Consider the following 22294-nt stretch of genomic DNA (forward strand, 5'->3'; position numbering starts at 1 on the left):
CAGCAATACGGGTATGGACTTACGGAGTTGAAGCGCTGTATTTGGATGGCTTATACTTTCAGCCTTCAGGATATCACTGACATACAGCAATAGAGGGCTCAGAAATGCCCCCTGTGGTACTCCTCAGTGACTAGATTTCCAGGACGACCTTTTATTCCAATAACAACGCCTTGCTGTAGCTTTCAAAGTATTTCAACGCACTGTCTGTAAACTTCAGATTTAGCATATGTGAGGAGTTTGTCAGTTGACAATATTAAACAGGATTCAGTGAGGTGATCACTCACAATTCAACGCAATGTATGTACACGCCACCAAATGAAAGGCTGCTCGAGGAACGCATTTTGTATTATTCACATCTCAATAGACATCTTGTGGTTATAAAATATTCCACTGACATGAAACCAAGATTCGTCTAAACCTGTATTATCTTTTGAAGACAGCGTCATACCACTGAATATGTAACGATGACTGCCGCAGTTCGTGACATGCGTTTCCTCTAATGAGGTTTCTTCATCGGGGTAGTGGAACCTTCCCCAGACTTCCGCGAAGCAGTTGATCTCGGGTACCCGTACAATTGAACTATTTCAATGGGCGAACGCCCAAGGCGAAGATTTCAAATAATCGCGGCTCTTCGGTTGTACTTTGCACTTGTCCGTAACGTTACGCATATTTTGAGGTTCTCACTGTTTACTATGTGCCTACGGCTTTCAAGAACGACAATAGCTAACTCCGGCGCGAAATTCAAACTGAAATTTGTCCGGATCTAAGCGCCGTACCCTGTATGCACGAGACTATATATATAAGGCTATTGCAGGAACAGATGTGCCGCTATGCAATAATTAGTATAACGTGGATTTAAAAGAACGAGGAAAGGCATGGACATTATTCATCTTCCGCTAAACAGCGACAGCAGAGCAACTATCTAGCTAGGTGATATTTGCTTGTAAAGTGCAGTTTCTCACTAACGTTTCGCGTCCACACGCTGAACTCAAAGAATTAAACACAGTCAAAATAACTGATTTTTATTAACTATTTTCGCAAGCCTCCATCACTAGATATTTTGGCAGTCGAATAGAAAATTTTACTACGAGCTTAACATTTCACCCATTGCAGCAAATTACTCGGTTAAGTAACTGCGCTACATTATGTACATATATAAGTAGTTGTATTGCTTAGACGATGAATAGTACTTTAATGTGAGTGCATGATAGCGTGACTGATTGTAGTTATTGCGTTAGTAGACACTCCCTGTCAACCTTCCTTTTGTCGTAGCAGTTTTGCTTCATTCTAATTACTGGTTGTGAATACGTGTGTGTAAAAGGGGGTAATATTATACCGCGTACAGAAATTTAGTTATAGCTAGGCATTGTTTAATCATCACGTCTTCACGGTCACATTCACAATAAATTAATGTCTTTTGTAGTAAATACCTACCGCAGCTTTACGGTACCCGAAGTTTTCGCTCACTGGGCTTCGTCTCAATTCTTTTTATTAAGATTCACAATGAAGAGGATTCCTCTTCTTGGAGAAATTTTTGAGTAATACGAAGGAAAATACGTGAATAGTGAGGCTAGAAGCTGCAATATTTTCTTAAGCGACTATTTCTGATGTTCTCACCAGGGACTAGATACTGAAATCTAATGACTAAACACCGTCGCCGCTTGCCCATTAAGGATGTTGGCCCCGAGCACTTGGCTAGTGCAGCGCGGGCTACGCAGTGTGCAGGTCGAAGCGGGCAGTAACCAACTGCTGGTGGCAGGTGCTTCCTGCTTCCTCTTTGCCGACACTTAGCGCCGTGAATATGAATCGCGGAGTTCGAGCTCGCCACAAAGGCAGAGGCAGGAATTCTTTTGAGGCAGCGCTGCTTCCTTTTCATAGCGCCGCCCTCCCAGCTTGAATGCGCGCCGGTCTCTTTCACTGCGCCGTCCTCGCCAGATGCAAAGCCGTACTGCACCGAGAGCGCCCGCATCTTCTGCGCATACCATCGTCCGCGACAATCCTAGTCCACGCAAGAGGAAATCGGCACTACAGCGGGATCTAAGTGGTATCACGAATCAGCACAGTGCAATGATTGTTACAGATCGGCGTAGTCTGGAAAAAATAATTAATCCTTTCGTAATTTTTCAGAGTCACTTGCGATGTTAGTGCACCAGGGAGGACGCAAAAGTATCCAGAAATACGAGGGGTGTTCAGTAAGTAATGCAGCACATTCAATTTCCTAAAGGCAGGTTGATTTTATTCAGGATTCCAGTGTACTTTTGGCTATAAAACCTTATTTTTCAGTTGGCCGGAGTGACCGCGCGGTTCTAGGCGCTACAGTCTGGAGCCGAGCGACCGCTACGGTCGCAGGTTCGAATCCTGCCTCGGGCATGGATGTGTGTGATGTCCTTAGGTTAGTTAGGTTTAATTAGTTCTAAGTTCTAGGCGACTGATGACCTAAGAAGTTAAGTCGCATAGTGCTCAGAGCCATTTTGAATCAATTTTTAACATAAACTCTGTTCAGTGCGACGGCCTTACGCCACCTTACTGGAAGGTCGTGTACGTCCGAATGGTAATTACTGGTCGACGTCGGAGCCAATGCCGCGCTGCATCAGTAACCTAGCCATCATCCACTTCCTACTTGCCCCGAAGTGCATCCTTCATTCGGCCAAAGAGATGGAAGTTGGAAGGTGCGAGATCTGGGGTGTAGTGTGGATGAGTCCAATGAAGTATTCTGACTTCCTCTCGGCTGCGCGGACTTCTGTGAGGCCTTGCGTTGTTATGGACAAAGAAGAAGAAGGATCACCTCGAACGAGAGTGTCTGCACGTTCCAACATTGCAGGAGTCACAGCTGCGTGCGGCCGGCTGGCACGCGGGGATCGGCCGGTTTGCGAGACCTGTTTTCGGTGAAGGCAGACGTCTCGCCCAAAGATTCACCGTGCTTTTGTACACTGCTAGGTCTCCGCAGCTCGTGGTCTCGCAGTAGCGTTCTCGCTTCTCGAGCACGGGGTCCCGGGTTCGATTCCCGGCGGGGTCAAGGATTTTTCCTGCCTTGAGATGACTGGGTGTTGTGTCGTCTTCATCATCATCAACATTCATCCCCATTACGGTCGGAGGAATGCAATGGCAAACCACCTCCACTAGGACCTTGCCTAGTAAGGCGGCGCGGGTCTCCCGCGTCGCTCCCCTACGCTCTGTAAAGAAGTATGGGACTCATCATCATCAGGTCTCCGAAGACTTTCTGCAAGTGCCTACAAATATCTGGGATGCTCTGGTTTTCCACCAAAAGAAACACAATGGCAGCTCTCTGATTGGTATCCATCTCTATATTCTCCACAATGTCTCACAACGCATTCCGCATTTTTTCTACTGAAACTGGCCAAGAAAAATTAACATTGCATTACTTATTGAACGCCTCTCGTATTTTTCTGCGGTTAGGAGGTCTGTAACGACGCGTTCTCCTATATATGTTTATTTACACAGTTTTCCGTCAAATGGAGATATCAACTCTGTGTAATTCAGGTCGCTCTTGTGAAGAAGGAGCCTATCCCTGTTAGACAGGATGTAGACTGTTATTTCTGCAGCACCGTGTTAAACGTTTCAGCATGTCAGCAGAGTAATATTGGTTAATTATCGTGTCTCACTAAAAATTTCAAGGTGGACCATCTCTGAAATCACTAATAAACATTGTTCCTCCTAGGCGCTAAGGAACGCCAGCCCCGTCCGCTACCAGCACGACCACCGCACAACACGCTTTACGGCTCCTTGTCCTCCCGGAGTGGGATTAAAATTCAGAGTGAATGGATATCAGTAATGAGATTCGCTGATGGCATCGCTATCCTCAGTGAAAAGGAACTATAGTCTAAGGAGCATAGAATAGAGATTGCAAGTAAACTGAAAAAAAAAGAAAGTAATGAGTGGCAGAAATGAGGTTCAAGCTTAGTTGAATATCAAAATTGTGGATTACGAAGTAGACGAAGGTATTCTCTTACCTCGGAATATAAGAAGATACGGCAGACGAAGCGAGGACGATATGAGAAGCAGACCAGCACGGGGAAGTCTACTACTGTCAAAAATTGGCCTTAAGTTTGGGAATGAATTTCTGAGAATGTACTGTACGCTTGGAGCACAGCGTTCTGTGGAAGTGAAACACAGGCTGAGGGAAAACTGAAAAAGAAGTGAATGGAAAAGTTTGAGATGTGGTGTTGTAGATGGATGCTCACAGTTAGATAGCCTGATAACATTAGAAATGTGGAGGTGCTCCGCGGAATCAACGAGGAAAGGAATTTGAGGAAAACACTCAGAAGAAAAAGGGACAGGGTGATAAGGCGTGTATTACGGCATCAGGAAATAGCTTCTAGGTACCGTAGGAAGCTATATGGGATAAAAACTGCAGCGGTAGACAGACACAGTATTCCTCTGATATGACGTTGACACAGGAGCGAAAGCTGTAGCCGGCCGGAACACTTAGTTTTCTTTACAGATAAACTGCATTTCTAAATTACCTACCATTCTTTTTCCCCAAAGATTTCCAGTCACCTTCACTATTAGGGAAGTCACATGTCCATCTCAGTTTAAATTCAGTAGCATGTTTAAATTCTATGATGAAATTTATCCTGTAACTTTATTATTGAGTCCTTCCTCCCTGTAATTGTCGACTTTTACAGAGAGCTTCGATGTGGGCCACCAACTGTAGGTGGGTCACCAACTAAGGCTTCCTCCATTGGCTTTTAAACATTGAGATATTTGGATTGGTCGAAGAAAATCGACTGTGTCCTTTTCTAAGGAACGGCTACGACATATTCTATTACGTGATTTAGGACAACCAAAGCACTAATCTGCATTGCAGACGAGAATTTTAATCCTTCTACTTATTAATGAGATTCCAGTGCCTTAACAAATGCACTATCTCTCTCGGCGGCACTATATTTGCAGGAGAGAACTGAAGTCTGGTACTCTGTTCTGATATTGGTCTCATTCTAAATGGCCACTCGAGAACAGATATATGATAACCTACGTGTTTCGTTGCAGAAACAACTGTATGGATTCAGAACAATATTAGGAACCTGCGCTATGGGTCGGGTAGTCGTAACACTACCGCATTTCTATTCGAAAAACGTTTTCTCAAACACACTCTTGCAAAATGGATTTCGTCGAAGAAAAAAAAAATCCTTGGTGAATTTATGTGCTCGGGACATGTATGGGCAGCGTTTCTGCGCAGTACTGTACTCTTAAACGGGACTTCTAGATATGAGTAACGCGGTGCCCAGGGAACTAGAGTTTCTAATGTGATTGTCCACACAAATTTATAGAAAATGTTCCTTATCATCGCAATGGTCATCCTCGGCCACTAAATCCTAACTGTACGTAACTCTCTCATGCGTCTGTCTAGTCAGTAAAATGCTACTGCTAATGGGAGGCACAAGCTGGAAAATTTTTCTCTACGAAATTTTTCTCGATAAATGTTATACTGTTTCATCTATCCTCCGATGTGCAAGCTCATAAATACGTTGTATGTCTGTATCGTAAAATCCTTGGCAAAGTTCTACGATGAAGCACCAGTTGTATGGTGTGCAGCGACCATCGGGCGAATCAAATACAACAGAACTGTTATAAACAGGCAATGCACGTCGGATCCTTCTTGAGCCATGGTCCACTCTACCCGTTTTGTAGCTCAAAATTCAATCGACACGAGACTATTTGAGTTATCACTGTTCATTTCTTACACTGTTTTTCGTGCGCTGAATTCCAAGATGGATTTGGTCTATGCATTTTCTTATCGGTTATCGTACACACCAGAATATTATATTTGTATTGTAGAAGCTGGTGGTTATATAAAAAGACTAGAGAGTGGGAAAGCCAGTGCCGGCAAAGCAGCTGGTACTTGTATCTCGTGAGCAACACAAAGTGCACCATCGAGCTTCAAGTCGACAATCGTTCGACGAACCATCATCACCAGTATTATATGTACTCACTCCATCAGACATAAGGGAGAATTTTTGTTCAAATACTCGACACTATCATACTGTGGTAGCAAATAACCGTAAGTTTCCTACTTTTACAGCCAAAAACTTATGACATAAAGCCGGCCGGTGTGGCTGTGCAGTTCTAGGCGCTTCAATCTAGAACCGCGTGACCGCTACGGTCGCAGGATCCTTCCTCGGGCATGGATGTGTGTGATGTCCTTAGGTTAGTTAGATTTATGTAGTTCTAAGTTCTAGGGGACTGATGATGATGACCTCAGATGTTAAGTCCCATAGTTCTCAGAGCCATTTGAACCATTTTTTATGACATAAATTATCTAAATAGCAGCAATGAATATATTTATATCAGGGTCCGGCGTCCTTGAATTACTGAGTACTAGTAACTTTGCTATCAAAGCATATACCACCAACATCGGATATCAATACTGTATAAGTAACCTGTTTGTTTGTCATGGAAAATGGGTCCTACTGGTCACCATAATTTAGATTTAGCTCTTGGAGTTCGAGGTGTCACAAAGAGCAAGTGACTGTAATTAGTCTACATACCCTTAATCTTATCCACATAAACACCCGAGAAGCATAGACAATCCGATAGTATTGCAGATTTTTTTATTTAGACACACGTATTGGCATAGTCACACGCCACATCAGTATCCAACAGCTTCGCAATTCCTCTAGTGTTGCTAATATAAGACATTTCCTCAATAACTAAATTTTTTCTATGATATTTAACTACACTGACAAGGTCGGAAATGTAAGGTACACACTGAGGTGACAAGAGTCACGGGATAGCGATAGGCACATACACAAATGGCGGTAATATCGCGTAAACGAGACATAAAAGGGCAGTGCATTGACGGAGCTATCGGTTGTACTCACGTGGTTCATGTGAAACGGTTTCCGACGTGATTATGGCCGCACGATGGTAATTAACACACTTTTTACTCGGAAAGGTAGTTGGGGCTAGACGTATGGGACATTCCATTTCGAAAATCGTTAGCCGCGCGGGGTTAGCCGAGGGGTGTAGGCGCTGCAGTCATGGACTGTGAGGCTGGTCCAGGCGGAGGTTTGAGTCCTCTCTCGGGCATGGATGCGTGTGTTTGTCCATAGGATGATTTAGCTTAAGTAGTGTGAAAGCTTAGGGACTGATGACCTTAGCAGTTAAGTCCCATGAAATATCACACACATTTGAACATTTTTTTGAAAATCATTAGGAAATTCAACAACCCGAGATCCACAGTGTCAAGAGGGTGCCGAGAATGCCAAGTTTCGGGCATTACCTCCCACCACGGAAAATGCAGTGGATGACGGTCTTCATTTAACGACCGAGAGCAGCGGCTTATGGATAGAGTAGACAGTGTTAGTAGACAAGCAGCAAAAATCAATGTGCGACGTACGACTAACGTATCCAGCAGGGCAGTGTGGTGACATTTGTCGTTTATGTGCTCTGACAGCAGATGACCCGAAGCGAGTGCCTTTACTAACAGCGCGACATGTCATACATCGCCTGTCCTGAGCTCGTAGGCATACTGGTTGGACTCCGTGGCCTGGTCAGATGAGTCCCGATTTCAGTTGCTAAGAGTTGACGACAGGGTTCGAGTATGTCTCAGGCCATACAAAGCCATGGAATGGATTGGGTCCCCTGGCCCAACTGAACCGGCAGTTGTTATGCTCGGTTACTTGGATGTCATTTGCAGTCATTAATGGACTTCACTTTCCCAAACAACAATGGAATTTTTGTGATGACAATGCACCATAAGAGTAAAATTCTATGTACCGACTTGACAGAAAATCCTAGGAAGTTCTAGTCTTACGTTAAATAAGTAAGTGGCTAGAAACAGCATATCCAGGCACTCTGGGATGATGATGGCATTCAAACAGAGGATGACACGCGTAAAGCTGAAATACTAAACACCTTTTTCCAAAGCTGTTTCACAGAGGAATACCGCACTGCAGTTCCTTCTCTAAATCCTCGCACAAACGGAAAAATGGCTGACATCGAAATAAGTGTCCATGGAATAGAAAAGCAACTGGAATCACTCAACAGAGGAAAGTCCACTGGACCTGACGGGATACCAATTCGATTCTACACAGAGTACGCGAAAGAACTTGCCCCCCTTCTAACAGCCGTGTACCGCAAGTCTCTAGAGGAACGGAGGGTTCCAAATGATTGGAAAAGAGCACAGGTAGTCCCAGTCTTCAAGAAGGGTCGTCGAGCAGATGCGCGAAACTATAGACCTATATCTCTGACATCGATGTGTTGTAGAATTTTAGAACATGTTTTTTGCTCGCGTATCATGTCATTTCTGGAAACCCAGAATCTACTCTGTAGGAATCGACATGGATTCCGGAAACAGCGATCGTGTGAGACCCAACTCGCTTTATTTGTTCATGAGACCCAGAAAATATTAGATACAGGCTCTCAGGTAGATGCCATTTTCCTTGATTTCCGGAAGGCGTTCGATACAGTTCTGCACTGTCGCCTGATAAACAAAGTAAGAGCCTACTGGATATCAGACCAGCTTTGTGGCTGGACTGAAGAGTTTTTAGCAAACAGAACACAGCATGTTGTTCTCAATGGAGAGACGTATACAGACGTTAAAGTAACCCCTGGCGTGCCACAGGGGAGTGTTATGGGACCATTGCTTTTCACAATGACCTAGTAAATAGTGTCGGAAGTTCCATGCGGATTTTCGCGGATGATGCTGTAGTATACAGAGAAGTCGCAGCATTAGAAAATTGCAGTGAAATGCAGGAAGATCTGCAGCGGATAGGCACTTGGTGCAGGGAGTGGCAACTGACCCTTAACATGGACAAATGTAATGTATTGCGAATACATAGAAACAAGGATCCTTTATTGTATGATTATATGATAGCGGAATAAACACTGGTAGCAGTTACTTCTGTAAAATATCTGGGAGTATGCGTGCGGAACGATTTGAAGTGGAATGATCATATAAAATTAATTGTTGGTAATGCGGGTGCCAGGCTGAGATTCATTGGGAGAGTCCTTAGAAAATGTAGTCCATCAGCAAAGGAGGTGGCTTGCAAAACACTTGTTCGACCTATACTTGAGTATTGCTCATCAGTGTGGGATCCGTACCAGGTCGGGTTGACAGAGGAGATAGAGAAGATCCAAAGAAGAGCGGCGCGTTTCGTCACAGGGTTACTTGGTAAACGTGATAGCGTTACGGAGATGATTAGCAAACTCAAGTGGCAGACTCTGCAAGAGAGGCGCACTGCATCGCGGTGTAGCTCGCTGTCCAGGTTTCAAGAGGGTGCGTTTCTGAATGAGGTATAGAATATATTGCTTCCCCCTACTTATATCTCCTGAGGAGATCACGAATGTAAAATCAGAGCGATTCGAGGTTTGTGCAAGGAGGCTTTCCGGCAGTCGTTCTTCCCGCGAACCATACGCGACTGGAACAGGAAACGGAGGTAATGACAGTGGCACGTAAAGTACCCTCCGCCACACACCGTTGGTTGGTTTGCGGAGTATAAATGTAGATGTAGATGTAGATCGGGCCACAAGCGTTCGCGGTTGGTCTGAAGAACATTTTGGACAATTCAAGCGAATGATATGGCCACATTCATGGGACATAATCGTGAGGTCTGTTCGTGTAAAAATCCTGTACTGGGAGCACTTTCGCTGTTATGGTGGCTATAGAGCCGGTATGGCTTAATATTTCTGCAGGGGACTACCAACGACTTGTTGAGTTCATGCCACGGCGAGTTGCTACATTGCACCGGGTAAAAGAAGGTCCGACACGTTATTAGGAGGTATCCCATGACTTGTGTCACGTCAGTGTACAATATACCATAAACTTTATTGACCTGTGCAGCTGACTCACCTATAGAACTGAGCGAAGACTCTTCGATGACGGCGAGGCTGCTGTTATGGATGGTGAGGTGGCGGATGTCAAGCCCGAGGAAGACGAAGCGCGGCAGCTTGGGGAGGCTGTTGTGGCGGAGCTTTAGGTAGAAGATGACGGTGGAGGGCCGCTCCTTGAGAAGCGTCATGGCCTTGGTGATGTGCTGGCTGTCGGTGAACTCGCAGAGGATGTCAAGCCCGTTCTTCTTGACGCCGCAGGCGCAAGGCGAGATGTCGTAGGGCGGCGGGCACTGCATGGGCGCTGCCTGGCCCGCCACAGCGCCCGCACACGCCAGCACTAGCAGTAGCGAGGCCCCGTTCATCGCCGGGCCATTGCGCACTCTGCAACAGTGACACACACCCCTGCGTCACCACCTGCCTCTGCAACAGCACCAGCAGCACCAGGAGAAGCAACTAGGCCCAGCTCATCACCAGGCCTTTGCACACACCTCTGTGTCAACTTATGCCTCTGCAACAGCACCAGCATATTTCACCAGCATATATTTCTGTATATTGAGCAAGCACTAAAGGAAACAAAAGAAAAATGCTGAGTAGGAATTAAAATCCATGGAGAAGAAATAAAAACTTTGAGGTTCGCCGATGACATTGTAATTCTGTCAGAGACAGAAAAGGACCTGGAAGAGCAGCTGAACGGAACGGACAGTGTCTTGAAAGGATATAAGATGAACATCAACAACAGCAAAACGAGGATAATGCAATGTATTCGAATTAAATCGGGTGATGCTGCCGGAATTAGATTAGGAAATGAGACACTTAAAGAAGTAAATGAGTTTTGCTATTTGGGGAATAAAATAGCTGATGATTGTCGAAGTAGAAAGGATATAAAATATAGACTGGCAATGGCAAGGAAAGCGTTTCTGAAGAAGAGACATTTGTTAACAACGAGTATAGATTTAAGTGTGAGGAAGTCGTTTCTGAAACTATTTGTATGGAGTGTAGCCATGTAAGGAAGTGAAACGTGGATGATAAATAATTTATACAAGAAGAGAATAGAAGCTTTCGGAAATGTGGTGCTACAGAAGAATGCTGAAGATTAGATGTGTAGATCACATAACTAATGAAGAGGTATTGAATAGAATTGAAGAGAAGAGAAATTTGTGGCACAACTTGACTAGAAGAAGGGATCGGTTGGTAGGGCATATTCTGAGGCATCAAGGTATCACCAATTTAGTATTGGAGGGCAGCGTGGAGGGTAAAAATCATAGAGGGAGACCAAGAGATGAATACACTAAACAGAAGGATGTAGGTTGCAGTAGGTACTGGGAGATGAAGAAGCTTACACAGGATAGAGTAGCATCGAGAGCTGCATCAAACCAGTCTCTGGAATGAAGACCGCAACAACAATAGCAGCTGCAAAGAGTCCACTCACAATGCTGGGCCATTGCGTACCCTGGAGCAGCAGAGCCGTCTGTTTCACCACCTGCCACAGCAATGGCATCAGCACCTGTTACCAGCAACTGCAGTAACAGCAACACTGGCAGCAGTAGAGAGGCCGCACACATCGCCGAGCCACTGTGCGCCTTGGAGCAACGCACACGTCTATATCACCACCTGTCACTGCAGTAGCGCCAGCAAGTGTCGCTAGAACCGGAACAGGAAGGTCCTACACATCGCCAGGCCGTTACGCATTCTGCAACAATAACACCTCTATGTCATCATTTGCCTCTGCTGTGGCACCAGCGTACATCACCAGCAAAAGCAGAAGCCTGGTCACACCCCTCACCATGTCATTGCGTACCTTGCAACAATACATAGGTTTACATCACCTCTTGCATCTGGAACAGTACCAGCACCAGCACAAAGCAGCAGTAGTACTGAAACCTCACTCCTTATCAGGTCATTGTACAGTCTTCTAAAACATTCAAGTGTACAAGCGTCTCTGGAGCAGTACCAGCATCGCCCATGAGAAACTGCAGCGACACTGAACGCCTGGCCAATGTTCATTGTGCTAAGACATTCATTTCTGCATCATCACCTGCCACTGGGATAAAACCCACGCTCACCACTATCTCCGCTCCTTTTTGGCCATTGCACCTTCTACTGCAACACCTGTGTCAACCTCTCCACGCTAGTGGTCACTTCAGTGATGATTATCTGGTTAGATAAATGAATTATGTGTTTTTGGTCAGTATGAGCATCATATTGTGACTTTATTCTGCCACATGATTTATTATTTTCATTCTGGGTGGAATGCTTGATTGCCATCCATAGCCATCGTCTCCTCTCTTCCCTGTAGCGACTGTTTTGCCTCCACAGTAATACAGGTATCGCTCTTTTTCCAAAAGAGCAGATACTCACTTTCCTCTGATAGTTATTCAGTATATAATCTAAGAGTACAGTGCCTGTTACTACCTACTCCCATCCGATAAACGAAATGAAAATGCAAACAGTACTACGAAAGAAGATAAAGTAATTGTGATGTACTGGAGTACCACTGCGTTCTTGTTTAAATTGTATTATTAACATGAAACTTATTTCTAACAGTATTTACTGTCCTAGTATTAGCTCATTCCAGGATCAAATACAGGGTTTCACGTCGCTGAGTGGGTCATAATATCCATATGAATCCGACAGTGGTATTGTGATGTTGTTGCAGTTAAATTAATTGCACATTGTTTGTACCGTAGAGCACTTTCATACACTTAGGTCACAGACATATCCAAAAATATATTAAATTTGATAATATGAAAATGCCTCTAGCATTCGATGTGCACATGGAGTGCACATTGGCTTTCTTCCCCTTGGGCAGCTATTTCCCTAAGGGGCCCCATAACGCTCCTAACGTTGGACCTCCGAACTATCAATAATCCCACATTCTGTGATTGTCCGGATCTTGCAGGCTGAGAGGTTTCCTCTGAAAGTTTATGAAAATTTTCTAAATATTTGATATGGGACTTGGGTACCAGGCCGCTATTCAGCTTCTCGGATGTGGGAAACAGCCTAAACACCACATCCAGCCTGGTCAGCACGCCACCCCTCGTCATGAATCCGCCGGTCCGATCCGATACGGGGCCAGAGCACCTTCTCAAATCCCACAAGCGGTGTGCTAACGCCACGGATTTTCTCTATTTTGCAAATAAAATTATTAAAATATTATTAATGTTATTAACAAATTACAAAAGAGATAAAGAGAAAAGTAGACACAAAGACAAATCAATTGAGATGTCACAAGCTATCGCGCACACAAATTCGAGAAAATTCGCATTCAGCTGTACGAAAAAAAGTATCTAAAAATAACAGTAACACGAATCACATAAAAGCTGGTGATTTATCCTTCCTCAAAATGTGATCGTGGTATGATAACTTTGTCCTATTTTGAGTAATCTGCCTTTTATTCTGCAGAACATGATGACATTGCTACACAGCTTGTACGAGAGATATTAACCACAGAAAGTTGTCAATCACATCTTGAGATGCACGAGCGAACGCTTCCTGTTTAAAGACGTATAACATCTGTGTAACCTGACACACTTTCTAAGGGCGAAGCAACGGGTAATTTGAAAGGCACTGAGAAACGGTCACATCGACTATAAATAGGGGAGAGAAGCGCTTGTCCCCACAATTTTTTTGCTAGCCAGGATTACGGACAGTTAAGCGGTTAGCAAGCGGTGTGAGATGAGTGGCGGAACGGCCGCGTGTGTTAATTTAAAACAATTCTGCTAGTTTGCTAAGTTGTGCGACTTAGATATATTCCAGCCGGCGCTGGACTCTCAAAAAGTTTCGAAAGTTATTGGAAAATTTCTGACAGTTGTTAGGTCGTGGGACCTTGAAATCTTTCCGAGTGTTACTGGAATTGAAATATTTTCAACTGTCGCCGGATGGAATATTTCTGATAGTCGTCAAAAAAGTTATGGAAGCTCTTGGGGACTTTGACATGGCGTAGGGAGTCCTGTATTTTAATTTCGGTCTACGTTCCGACTTTGAATAATTTATGTGAAGCGGGAATGTGATAGCAAATAGGATATTCGCACGTTGATTACCAGCCATTGGAGCTATATCTGATTCGTGTTATGTTATTGACATGAGGTGTTAACTGTTTCACTTAAGACGCCTGTCACTAAATTTTTCTTGGTGAAGCATCACTATTCCACTATCAGAAGACTTCAATAGAATTCGGTGAGCCTGAATGTGAAGGCACACCTCTCATCAGTGAGCCCCTTAGAGCTCTATGTAAGAGTTTCATTTTAAAGTTGCTCATCCAAAGCCACTTTTGACAAGTAGCAAAACAGCGCAAAACTGCTGGACAGGTCGCGTTACACTTTCACAAAATGTTTCGTTTAAATGACAAAAAATTCGTTGTTTTACCATTAGAGGTCGATATTTTGCTTTTAATATAGTTGTTATGATGTACCACGAGCACCATTATCAATATTAAAACTTCTAACATCGACATTTTCTAAATGTAATTGATAATGGAAAATCCCAGTTCTGAAGACTGTCGGGTGCAACCGGTGACTCGAATTTGAAGGCTTAACGAGGTAATCACTGATCCGGGAAGTGCCGCGTCCTCTTCTGCAGTCCAAGTTTTATTACTGCCCTCTAAACTCCGGACGGCTACATGTATGGACCTTCTTCGCTCCAGGCGAGCTGGCGCTTCATCACTTACGAGTCTCGCCCTTAACTCACCTAGTATGCAAATGTGTTTCAACGCCACATCGCGGAAATCTCAAAGGACGCTGCCTGAAAAGACGCTTTCGTCGTTAAAAGGAAGATAAAGGGCTAGATGCTCGTCAGAGATAACAGACGCTTTTAGGTCAGCAGACGCGATACTGAGTCAGCGGTGTGTGAGCAACGCTTCCGGAGCGATGCGTTTGCCGTCTTCACCACTCGCGCGCCAGGCTGTAAGTGGAAGTTATCAAGCGCTTCAGTGAAATGAGCTACTGCCTGTCTCCCTTGTGTTTTCTTCTTCTTCTTTTATTGTCAGATGTTTGAGCGGAACGAAAACAAGACGGCATAGAAATTATACCGTGAACTATTGTCCCAGTTTTTATAGGCAAGCGACTGATGGGATAAGGACGAAAGGGATATCAAATAGATCAGCGTGTAGTTTTATAAAAAATGTTTAATTGTTTGAAATTAATATGGGTAGTTAAAAAAGCAATTAGTGATTAGACGGGAATATTTTCGTCCGAATTTTCATGACCAAATGAGGGGGGGGAAACGGACAAATGGGGTATCAAATTTAGCAACGAGAGGTCTATTAAGAAAAAAGATTTAATTGTTTCAAATTAATCATAGTAATTAAGGGAAACTTTGTTAGTAATTTTAGGGAAAATTTAAATACACTACTGGCCATTAAAATTGCTACACCACGAAGATGACGTGCTACAGACGCGAAATTTAACCCACAGGAAGAAGATGCTGTGATATGCAAATGATTAGCTTTTCAAAGCATTCACACAAGGTTGCCTCCGGTGGCGACACCTACAATGTGCTGATATGAGGAAAGTTTCCAACGCATTTCTGATACACAAATACCAGTTGACCGGCGTTGCCTGGTGAAACGTTGTTGTGATGCCTCGTGTAAGGAGGAGAAATGCGTACCATCACGTTTCCGAATTTGATAAAGATCGGATTGTAGCCTATCGCGACTGCGGTTTATCGTATCGCGACACTGCTGCTCGCGTTGGTCGACTCCAATGACTGTTAGCAAAATATGGAATCGGTGAGTTCAGGGGGTAGTACGGAACGCCGTGCTGCATCTTAACGGCCTCGTATCACTAACAGTCGAGATGACTGGCATCTTATCAGCCTGGCTGTAACGGATCGTGCAGCCACGTCTCGATCCCTGAGTCAACAGGTGGGGACGTTTGCAAAACAACCATCTGCACGAACAGTTCGACGACGTTTGGAGCAGCATAAACTATCAGCTCGGAGACCATGGCTGCGGTTACTCTTGACGCTGCAACACAGACAAGAACGCCTGCGGTGGTGTACTCAACGACGAACCTGGCTGCACGAATGACAAAACGTCATTTTTTCCGATGAATCCAAGTTCTGTTTACAGCATCATCATGGTCGCATCCGTGTTTGGCAACATTGTGGTGAACGCACATTGGAAGAGTGTATTCGTCATCGCAATACTGGCGTATCACCCGGCGTGATGGTATGGGGTACCATTGGTTACACGTCTCGGTCACCTCTTGTTCGCATTGACGGCACTTTGAACAGTGGACGTTACATTTCAGATGTGTTACGACCTTTGGCTCTACCCTTCATTTGATACCTGCGAAACCCTACATTTCAGCAGGATAATGCACTACCGCATGTTGCAGGTCCTGTACGGGTTTTTGTGGATACAGAAAATGTTCGACTGCTGCCCTGGCCAGCACATTCTCCAGATCTTTCAACAATGGGAAACGTCTGGTCAATGATGGCCGAACAACTGGCTCGTCACAATATAGTAGTCACTCCTCTTGCTGAACTGTGGTATCGTGTGGAAGCTGCATGGGCAGCTGTACCTGTACACGCCATCCAAGATCTGTTTGACTCAATGCCCGGGCGTATCAATGCTGTTATTACGGCCAGAGGTGGTGGTTCTGGTTACTAATTTCTCAGGATCTATGCACCCAAATTGCGTGAAAATGTAATCACATGTCAGTTCTAGTACAATATATTTGTCCAATGAATACCCGTTTATCATCTGCATTTCTTCTTGGTGTAGCAATTTTAATGGCCAGTAGTGTATTTCAAGAACAGCTGATGCGAACTACGTAGGCAAATGAAACGTTAGGAAGTATCACAGCGTAAATTTATACCTCTTTCCTCGCTTGGTGTGTCTACTGTTAATGATAACAGAATACCGATCGATATTTAAATGTATTATATCTGATGCTTTCTCGGCAAAAGTTGAAAATAAAAGAATAAAAATAAACAAATTGAAAAACAAAACAGGTCTACATTTTGTGAAATGGTTTGTCTAAAAGTAAGAAATGAATGAGATTAGAGAAATCAAGACATAAAAAAATTAAAGGCATTAGCTGCCAGTGTTGTTGATCGCCAGTGGTTTATGTCAATGGGCCAAGTTGAATATTTGTGCCAGACCGGAATTCGAACATGGGTCTCCTGCTTCCTAGGCAGATGTATTGACCACTGTGCCATCCTGACACAGTGGTCAGCACAACCGCGCAGACTACCGAGCACCCCTCCTGTCAGACTCAAATTCTCAACTTATATCACACTCTACTGATGTACTGCTCTTGTTCATTAACCTCATTCGTACTAGCAGCTTGTCAACTCCCGTAAGAGTTCGAGCCTAGTGTGCATCTGAGCTGAAAGATTCATTGACTGTCATCGCCCTGATGCATTTGATGCCTGTTCTTCCCGATATGGTTTATCCTGCAGCTAGTATGAAACAGGACACAAAGGCATTAAAGACATTTGCTGGCAGTGGGCATTGATTTACATCAAGGGCCCGAGCAGGAGAACTGGGTTCGAATCCCGGTCCAGCACAGACTTTCTGTTTGCTCATTGACAATGCCTACTGCCAGCTAATGTCTCTAATTCCTTTGTGTCTTCATTCATAGTGCCTGCAGAATCAAACTGGTGTCTGTTCTTTCGGACATTACAGAAATAATGAGATTTTCACTCTGCAGTGGAGTGTGCGCTGATATGAAACTTCCTGGCAGATTAAAACTGCGTGCCGGACCGAGACTCGAAATCGGGACCTTTGCCTTTTGCGGGCAAGTTCTCTACCAACTGAGCTACCCAGGAGAGCCATATGACAGGAGAGCTTCTCTGTAGTTTGGAAGATAGGAGACGAGATACTGGCAGAACTGAAGTTGTGATGACGAGTCGTGAGTCGTGCTTGGATAGCTCAGTTGGTAGAGCACTTGCCCGCGAAAGCCAAAGGTCCCGAGTTCGAGTCTCGGTCCGGCACACAGTTTTAATCTGCCAGGAAGTTTCATTAGAGAAATAATTTACGTGGCTCAAAATCACGTACGCCGAATGACGTAGACTGAGAACTGAAAATTCGATGTTTAACGTACAATTTTAAAGAGTACTAGAGAATATTTGTCTGGCGGAATTTCCCTCGTTGATCTTCTTATGTCATTAACGTATGAGCACACGAGGTGCTGTGCATTATTTAGAGCATCATTCAAAGCCGCACCAAATGTTTCATTTCAAACAAATCATTTCACAAAGTATTTGACCGTTACTTTTTTCATTAAATTTTCACTTGCAGTGCGCATCCGAAAGGTGTTCAACACAATGCGTTCTAGTAAATTTACAGAATACTTTTCTACAGCTCGCGTACCATGCGCACAGGCCGTCATTCGTATCCTTACTTTCAAAGTTCGTGAGAATACGCTAGGTAACTGTTTAATTAGTACACCATCCAGTTCACAAGCGAGGTTTACATAAACGAGCTTAGCTTTACCAAGAAATTCCTGCATATTCAAGATGTTCAAGTCTACATCTACATCTGCACTTCGCAAGCCTCCTTATGGTGTGTAATGTCCCACGTTTTGTGTAACGATTTATGTGTAATGAGAAATGAAACTGTTAAAAAAAAAAAAAAAAAAAAAAAAAAAAAAAAAACAAGACACGAAGGAATCACGAACAGCAGCTACCTATGGGCACTGATGTTGATTTATGTTGATTTATGTCAGCTGGGAAAGTTGAAAATTTATGCCAGACCGGGATTCGAATCCGGGTCTCCTGATTATTAGACAGATGCATTGACCACTGCGCCATCCGGACACAGTGGTCACCACAATCGCACAGGCTACCTTAGCACGCCTCTTGCCAGATCCAATTTCTCAACATACGCCATCTTACCACTAACTGTTGCCTCCTTCCCTGTTCCATTATTAAATGATACAAAGGAAGACTGATTATTGCTAAATCTCCGTAGGAACTCTTATTCCTCTCATTTTCTCGCTGTGCTCACTTCGCAGCACTTATGTGGGGGACGATAACATGTTGTTCGAGTCTTCCTGTAGCGAACGCTATAGAAATTTCAGCAATAAAACTCTCCGCCATTCACAACACTCCTCTTGTAGCGTCTGTCTCTCGAGTACGCTCAACGTCGTCGCCAATCCGTCATGTCGGCTGAACGACTCCTGAATACCTTGACGAAACGCTCAGCTCTGTGTTGGCTTTTCTTTATCTCTTCTTCTTCTTCCTCTTTTGAGTCTTGTGACTGGTTTGATTCAGTCCGACACGAATTCCTCTTTCGTGGCAACCTCTTCATCTCAGAGAGTAGAAGGGTCCACATATCTCCTTAGTTATTCACTGGAGGGATTCCAGTCTCTGTCTTCCTCTGGAGTTTTAGCCTTCACAGTTCCTTTTAATACCGTGGAAGTTATTCCTTGGTGTCTTAACAGATGTCCTATAATCCCGTCCCTTATTATTGTCAGGGTTTTCCAAATATTTCTTTCCTCTCCGATTCTGCGGAGAAAAAAAATGGTTCAAATTATTTTCCCATGTTGATCGTTCAAATGGCTGTAAGCACTATGGGACTCAACATCTGTGGTCATAAGTCCCCTAGAACTTAGAACTAATTAAACCTAACTAACCTAAGGACATCACACACATCCATGCCGGAGGCAGGATTCGAACCTGCGACCGTAGCAGTCGCGCGGTTCCTGACTGAGCGCCTAGAACCGCTAGACCACCGCGGCCGGCTTCTGCGGAGAACCTCCTCTTCTCTTGCCAATTCACTTGCTTTTTAACATTCTCCTGTAGCACCACATCTCAGATGCTTCGATTCTCTTTTGCTACGGTTTTCTTGCAAACCATGTCTCATTTCCATTCGATGCCATGCTCGAAGCAACATTCTCAAAAATTTCTTCCTCGACTTTAGGCGTGTGTTTGATTCCCTTGGCCAGGAATTCCCTTTTTCAAAGTGTTAGTCTGCTTTTTATGTCCTCCTTGCTTTGTCAATCTTGGGTTATTTTGCTGCCAAGGGAGTAGAATTCCTTAATTTTATCTACTTCATAATCACCAGTCCTGATGTTAAGATTCTCACTGCACTCATTTATGTTACTCCTCATTACTTTCCTCTTTCTTTGACTTTCAGTGCATGTTCTGTACTCACTGCACAGTTGATTCCATTCAAGAATTTTTTAATTCTTCTTCACTTTCACTGGGGATAACAATATTAACAGCAAATATTATCAATGATATGGGAAGGCCAACCAAAGACTGCGCTTTATTGACAGAATACGTACAAAATGTAACAGATCTACTAAGGAGACCGCCTACACTACGCTTGTCCGTCCTCTTTTAGAATACTGCTGCGCGCGGTGGGATCCTTAGCAGATAGGACTGACGGAGTACATCGAAAAAGTTCAAAGAAGCACGTTTTGTATTATCGCGAAATATGGAAGAGAGTGTCACTGAAGTAATACAGGATTTCGGCTGGACATCATTAACAGAAATGCGTTTTCCCTTGCGACGGAAACTTCTCACGAAATTCCAATCACCAACTTTCTCTTCCGAATGCGCAAATATTTTGTTGACACCGACCTACATAGGGAGAAACGATTACCACGATAAAATAAGGGGAACCAGATCTCGTACGGGAAGATATAGGTGTTCGTTCTTTCCGCGCGCTATACAAGATATGAATAATAGAGAATTTTGAAGGTGGTTCGATGAACCCTCTGCTAGGTATTTAAATGTCATTTTCAAAGTATCCATATAAATGTAGATTTTTAATCCCACTCTTGAAACTTTCTTTTATTTTCGTCATTGTTTTTTCGCTGTATAGATTGAAGAGTAGGGGTGAAAGAGTCCATCTCTGTCTTATGCCATTTTCAATCCGAGCACTTCGTACTTGTTCTCCCAGTCTTATTGTCCTATCTTGGTTCCTGTACATACTGTATATTACCCGTCTTTCCCTCTGGCTTACCTCGACTTTTCATCAAATTTGTAAATGGCTCAGACAGACGAGCAATATTCAAGAGTCAGTTGAAGAAATATCTTTTAAACCACTTCTTACATGGACGAATTGCAATTCCTTAAGATTCCTCCAGCGAATCTCATCTTGTCATTGGCTTTTCCTACAATTTGTTTTATGTGGTCATTCCACTTCTGGATGCTCCGGACGGTTACTAAAAATATTCAAATGTGTGTGAAATCTTATGGGTCATTAGTCCCTAAGCTTACACACGACTTAACGTAAATTATCCTAAGGACAAACACACACACCCATGCCCGAGGGAGGAATCGAACCTCCGCCTGGACCAGCCGCACAGTCCATGACTGCAGCGCCTTAGACCGTTCGCCGGACGGTTACTCCATGATATTTTACGGTAGCCACCGTTTCCAGTGATTTGTATCCAATAGTATAATCGTACAGTAGCGACCTATTCGCATATTTCCACGCAATGCGTTCAGTTAGTTACGTTCAGGATCAACTTCCATTCCGTGCACCAAAAGTCGATTCTCTTCGCGTCTTCCTGGATTTCACAACAGACTTCTGGCGTTACTAACTTCATGTAAAGAAAAGTAACATAGTCCTGTAATACTCTTATCTTCGTTCACAACTATAGTACTGTACATGCACAACTACGACTAGCATTCTTGCGGGCGCATTTGCAAATTTTTTGAGAAGAGTAAAATTCTTGAAACTGAAATATACGGAATACGGCTGAGAGCACTGAATTAGGTGGCACAGAGGTTGAGATAATGGAACAGGATACACGAGGAGAGGCGCTGAAATCTCCGTCCTTCTCTTCAGGTTCAGGGATTCCGAAGGCGCCATGTCACGGATTGCGAGGCCTCTCCTGCCAGAGGTTCGAGTCCTCCCTCGGACATAGGTGCGTGTGTTGTTCTTAGCATAAGTTAGTTTGAGTAATGTGTAAGTTTAGGGGCCGATGATCTCAGCAGCTTGGTCCCTTAGGAATTCACACACATTTGAATATTTTCAGGTATTCCATGATCTCTCTAAAAAGCTTAAGTTAAAGCCACATCTAAATCTACATCTAGGTGATTACACTGCAATTCACAATAAATTGCCTGGCAGAGGGTTCAATGAATCACATTCAAGATGTCTCTCTACCGTTCCACTCTCGAATGGCACGCGGGAAAAACGAGCACTTAAAAGTTTTCTGTGCAAGCCCTGATTTATCTTATTTTATCGTGATGATCATTTCTCCCTATGTAGATGGGTGCCAACAGAATGTTTTCGCAATCGGAGGAGAAAACTGGTGATTGAAATTTCGTGACAAGATCCCGTCGCAACGAAAAACGCCTTTGTTTTAATGATTGCCTCTCGAATTCACGTATCATGTGAACAGGATATGTGGGAGATGCTCGACGTCCCTCGCATCCCGGTGATAACCTCTGTTACAAAATGTAACACATGCCAAACAAAACTTCTGAAATCCTTGCCGAAGTCGAACATTGGAAACTGCAATAACAGATGAATGACACATCATCAGGAAGCTGTCCCACATTGCTGCTCACGATATTAGTCAGGTCATTTATG

General features: G+C 43.9%; 1 protein-coding gene across 1 annotated transcript in view; it reads right to left on the reverse strand.

Annotated features, from left to right (window-relative positions):
* Positions 1-22294, reverse strand: part of LOC126251629 (leucine-rich repeat-containing protein 70) — a 630906-nt gene that overhangs the window by 591028 nt on the left and 17584 nt on the right. The window contains exon 2 of the mRNA XM_049952173.1: positions 9815-10176. Coding sequence (XP_049808130.1) covers positions 9815-10157 — 343 coding nt within the window. The 5' untranslated portion in view covers positions 10158-10176. The remainder of the gene's footprint in view (positions 1-9814; positions 10177-22294) is intronic.

Source organism: Schistocerca nitens, chromosome 4 (genome assembly GCF_023898315.1).
Source record: "Schistocerca nitens isolate TAMUIC-IGC-003100 chromosome 4, iqSchNite1.1, whole genome shotgun sequence".
In the NCBI taxonomy this organism is placed as follows: Eukaryota; Metazoa; Arthropoda; class Insecta; order Orthoptera; family Acrididae; genus Schistocerca; species Schistocerca nitens.